Source organism: Carassius gibelio, chromosome A7 (genome assembly GCF_023724105.1).
Source record: "Carassius gibelio isolate Cgi1373 ecotype wild population from Czech Republic chromosome A7, carGib1.2-hapl.c, whole genome shotgun sequence".
NCBI classification, from domain to species: Eukaryota; Metazoa; Chordata; class Actinopteri; order Cypriniformes; family Cyprinidae; genus Carassius; species Carassius gibelio.
The window spans coordinates 60024-65023 of record NC_068377.1 but is presented as its reverse complement, the minus strand read 5'-3'; the positions used below and the strand labels follow the sequence as shown (position 1 = coordinate 65023).

The 5000-nt window shown below is 36.7% G+C and overlaps 1 protein-coding gene across 1 annotated transcript in view; it reads right to left on the bottom strand.

Annotated features, from left to right (window-relative positions):
• LOC128017592 (actin-binding protein WASF3-like) overlaps nt 1–4583 on the bottom strand; it is a 4650-nt gene extending 67 nt beyond the window's left edge. The window contains exons 1-4 of the mRNA XM_052603036.1: nt 4487–4583; nt 3159–3443; nt 1997–2385; nt 1–1411 (exon numbers count right to left, since the gene is read on the bottom strand). The exon at nt 1–1411 is cut by the window's left edge and continues 67 nt beyond it. Of these exons, the coding sequence (XP_052458996.1) occupies nt 1254–1411; nt 1997–2385; nt 3159–3443; nt 4487–4581 (927 nt within the window). The 5' untranslated portion in view covers nt 4582–4583 and the 3' untranslated portion in view covers nt 1–1253. The remainder of the gene's footprint in view (nt 1412–1996; nt 2386–3158; nt 3444–4486) is intronic.
• Between the last annotated feature and the right edge of the window lie 417 nt (nt 4584–5000).

Below are 5000 nucleotides of genomic sequence, written 5' to 3'. Positions count from 1 at the left end.
AATTTGTTATTGTCTATTGGTGGATTCAGAATGCACCAATATAGTATCTTTTTACTTGAAGTCAAGAAAGCAAACGAAGCCCTAAAAATCATTCCAACCCATTAAAATGGGTTTAATAATTTAAATTAATCACATTTGGGGAAATAGTGTCACCAATAAAGTATATGAAACATCACCACTGAGCCTTCCAACATCCTTTAGATTCAGAAAATATCTTCTAGTCCCAGAAAGAACCTTTTTTTTTTTTTTTACACGCCCTTGATACAGTTTTCAGATTCAGATTGTCCATCCATGCTATTCAATAAGCTGCGATATTTTGAATGCAAACAGGTGTAACTTTTTATAAATTTGAATCAACAAACAAAAATCTAACTAAACATCTACTAAGTGTTTGTGCTCTATCGGAGCAAATCGCTCAAGAATATAGCTTTTTTTTGACTTGCAGTTGTAATTTCAACTGCTTTGTTATCTGCTTGATACTCAGTCAAAACATGCATTCAAGATATCAAAATGCAGCTGTTTCTTTGGGCTTAGACATGAAAATGTTTAGGTAAATGCTTAATATATTAGCCCCAAATGATTTTATAGCTATTTTCTTTGACCTTTAAGTTGTAATCCTGGGCGAGTAGGACTGAAATTAACATTGCATGATCATCCAGCTGGCTGTTCTAATATGGTCATGTTCTAAGGTTAGGGAGAGTGAGAGAAAGAGTGCAGCAGAGAGGACAGATGGCAGGACCCCCACATTCAGAGTAATTGATGAATAGTATCAAGGCAGTGGACTCAAATACTCTTCATAGATGACCAGGGGTTGGTTGCATAAACATAGTCACCATGTTAAGACTGTGTCTTAAGAATTGGTTAACCAAGTGGTTATCAGTCTTACTTTTAAGATTTAATCTATGTTTTCATGTCTTGCAGAAAAAAAATCAGGTGTCTAACTTTTAAGACTAGTCTAGGCACTTTATGCAACAGGCCAGTGATCTCTAACGGACATTGTTCATTAGACATTGTTGGGGTCATTAAACTTCGCTGTCAAGGCTTCAATTTAAGATGTACAATCTAAAATTCAAAAGTTTCTCAATCGGTCTCTTTGAGACTTTGTAGTTACACAGCCCTTATTTTTTAAACACATGAGCCGTGTTATTTTAGCATGCTACATTAGTTGTGATTATTCTGTTCTCTGAAACCTACAGTCTAAATCTTACTTCATGTTTTTTTTTTTTTTTTTCTCTATTGTTGTTTTCAATGTCTCAGTCTGACCACTCATTTTCATCAGGCTCAGAGTCTTCATCAGATTCGCTGTACTCCACGGCGATGCGACGGGATAATATAGTGGCCACATCGTTCCCAACCGGCTCCTTCTTTGCTTCCTGCTCCCGCTGCTCCTGCACCTTACGCAGCTGGATCCCTATGAGAAAATAAATAAAAAAAATTAAAAAAAACCTCAAGAACTGATAAGAAACACGGCTCAGGCCATATTTCTCTCAAAAAAATACAGTTCAAAAGTTTGGTGTCAGTAAGATTTAAAAAACATTTTTTCACAAAGTCTTTCATGCTCACCAAAGCTGCATTTATTGTATCAAAACAGTAATATAATTAAATATTACTGTGATTTAAAACAACAGTTTTATTTCAAGTAATTTTAAAATCTAATTGATTCTGTTCATAAAAACAGAATTTTTTTTGCGGCTATTACCTTCACAAATCATTCTAACACGCTGATTTGGTACTCAAGAAACATTTCTTATTATTATCAATGTTGAAAACAGATGTGCTTAATATTTTTGTGAAAAATGACTTTTTTCAGGATTCTTTTATATTAGAGAAAGATCAAAAGAGCAACATTTATTTGAAATAGAAATATTTTGTAACATTATAAATGTCTTAACCGTCACTTTTTAATAATTTAATGTACTCTTTCTGAAAAAAAAAAATAATAATTTCAAGAATTAATATAATATAATATAATATAATATATAAGTGATCTCTTGACCTCGTCTGATGGCTGCCAGCAGGTCGCTGCGAGCGTCGCTCATTGGGATGAGAGGTATCTGGCCCTTCCTGGGGACAACTGGTGCTTCCGCAGGGGCAGTGGGCATGGTGTGTGAGTGAGGGTGTGGGTGGGGGTGTGTGGGTGGCCCAGGTGGAGGTGGAGGGGGCGCTGCGGGAGGAGGATGGGTTGGGGAAGGGGTGTAGGAAGCAGGGAGGGCAGGGGTTGGAGGAGAAACACTGTAGGTCTGGGAAAGAGATGGCATAGTACTGGCAGGGGCAGAGGAGGGGCCGGTGGGACTGTCAAAGGCAGTCTGGGCAGAAGGAATGATAGGAGGAGGTGGAGGAGGAGCAGGAGGTACAAAATACTCTCGATGTTGAGACTGCTGACCACTGAGATACAAACAGAGAAAAAAATTATTAAATCAAACACATTTACTGCACTCAGGAGATGAGCTCTAAACCTAGAAAAGTACAAACCTTTTATTTAATGTTTTAAATTTGAGCATGTGTCATGCCAAAAAAATCTACTCTTGCATGCATATTGTTATTGCTGACTAATTAAAAACTATTAAAAACTGTTATTGTGAATTGAAATAAAGCTTACTAAAATTACTAAAACAAATCAAAATAAATTAAAGACCGCTAATAAAAATGACAAAAGCATGTAACAAAATTTATTCAGAAATTAATTTAAAATAAATCTAGAACGCAAATTCAAAATATTAATAAATACTATAATGGGATGCAGATAAAACTAAAATGATGTGTGAGTGAGTTTGTGTGTTAAAAGATAACTAATGGTAAAAGATAATTTTACACATGATCATGTGTGTTTTGTAAGTTATTTAGACTTGATGAATGAAACCTGAGCATTTAGACCAGGGTAGTACAACCCCTAGAAGTTCATGATGGAGATCGAGTAAGAGAAACATAAAAGCAAACTGAATAAAATTCAATATGAAGTAAAATGAATAAACTCATCGTACATACAAAATGAATGAGTCATTACATTTATTATTCATTATATTTACTGAATGGTTGGAACGTTTATTTGAAATTTGTGGGTATTTCATGAAAATAATGTAAAGTATTAGAAAACCCTGCTTTACACCCTTTATATTACAGATATTTACTGAATTAAGAGAAGCTAAAGAATACCAGACCTGTAGTCTTTAGCCTGTAGAGGACGTGGCCCGTTGAGAGCAGGGTCTGTAACTGGTTGTCCATGGGACGTCTGAACCCTGCCAGTGGTCTGTCTCCCAGGTGGAGCGGAGGAGGAAGCGGCCGGCCGATACACGCGGTCTAGGGACTGGGTTTGGACATGAGAGGGGGCCATGAGGTGATCTTTGCCATTGGCAGCGGAGTAGGCACTGGCCACGGCCATCTGCTGAGCCGGGTGACTGGGGCTGCCTGGGTAAGAGTGCTCACCCATGTCTGAGGCAACCGACCTGATGATTGAAAAGAGACAGAGAGTGATAGACAAATGAGAGAGAAGGGGAAAAGGAAATGAAGAGATAAATATTCAGGTGCAAATATCTTCAAGGGTTCTTGAGCTTTAAAATTAATATTTTGGATTCCACAGATCAGCTTTACTAAAAGTGCAAGTGCTGCATGCTGTTTAAAAAACATGACAATTTTGACCGTTGATTGTGGATTTCCAAAGTCCTATGCATAGACTCTTAAGCTCCAAGACTTCATTTATTGTATATTAAAAAAAGAGCAATATTTGGAAATATAAATACAATTTAAAATAACCATTTTCTAAAATATTTTAAAATGTAATTTATTCCAGTGATGGGAAATACTCCAGTCTTCAGTGTCACATGATCCTTCAAAAAATATTCTTTATTTGTTATTATTCATTATTTGTTCAGTCTAATATGTAACCAATGTAAACATTCTTCCCTTCAAAACAATGAACAGCACCATTCACCTACAGTACATACTGCATATGTTCAACATACATTTAAACTCTGTATCTAAATCATTTTAATATATGAAATGTTCACACAGGCTTAGGGTTACAACAAATCAATGGATCAGAGCCGATTTATTAAAAGAGACAGTTTGAACTGATTCACCAAATGAATCAAACTTACGAAACAATTTTCAAACGTAGATGTTTAAATGTTTTGTACATTACTCTTCTGTTTTATTTGCTTAATGGTGCGACAAAGAACGACCATGTCAAATAACAGAAACTTTAGGAAAATTAATAACCACATAAAAAGCACATTAAAATCCTCACAATATGCGCAATGTAAAATAATTTCCCCAATGAAATAATTTTTTAACCTGATTATCAAAAGTTAAAAACTAATAATAAAACCTAATAAATAGATAGAACAGTGTAAAGTTGTGATGCTTTAGATTGTTAGTATGACAATAATATTGTCAACAGATGGCAGTAGAGAGCTATGTTAAACCGCATCTCATTTGTATTGCCAAAAAAATTAAAATAAAAAAGTCAAAGGCAAAAGAGACGCCCAACCTGTTGTCTGGTGAAAGCGAGCCCTCAGAGGACATGCCATGGTACGGTGAAGGTGTGAAGCGGGCGTCTGAGCGGAACTCCTTATCATACGCCATTACGTTCCTGAAGGTGTGAAGCGGGCGTCTGAGCGGAACTCCTTATCATACGCCATTACGTTCCACTCCTGCCTACGATTCCGAGCCTTACGAACCTTTTTCACCTCACGACTGGGGTCCTCCACCTGTTTCTGCTGCTCCTGAGTGAGTGACAGAGAGAGAGAGAGAGAGAGGGGGGAGAAAGAAAGGCTAGTGTTTCAGAAAGCCCAGGGTTTCATCACATTTGGTCAAAGAGTTTTAGGCTATAAGTTAAAAGAGCAAAGTCGCACACACACAGATTGTAGTGTCCACATTTTTCACTGAAAGGTGCTGTGAAGAAAGTTTTCTACATAATTCAAGGAATGCATTAAACACACACACACACACACACACACACACTCAGTAGAAAAGCTATTGAAGAGACTGTAGGGAAAAAAAGT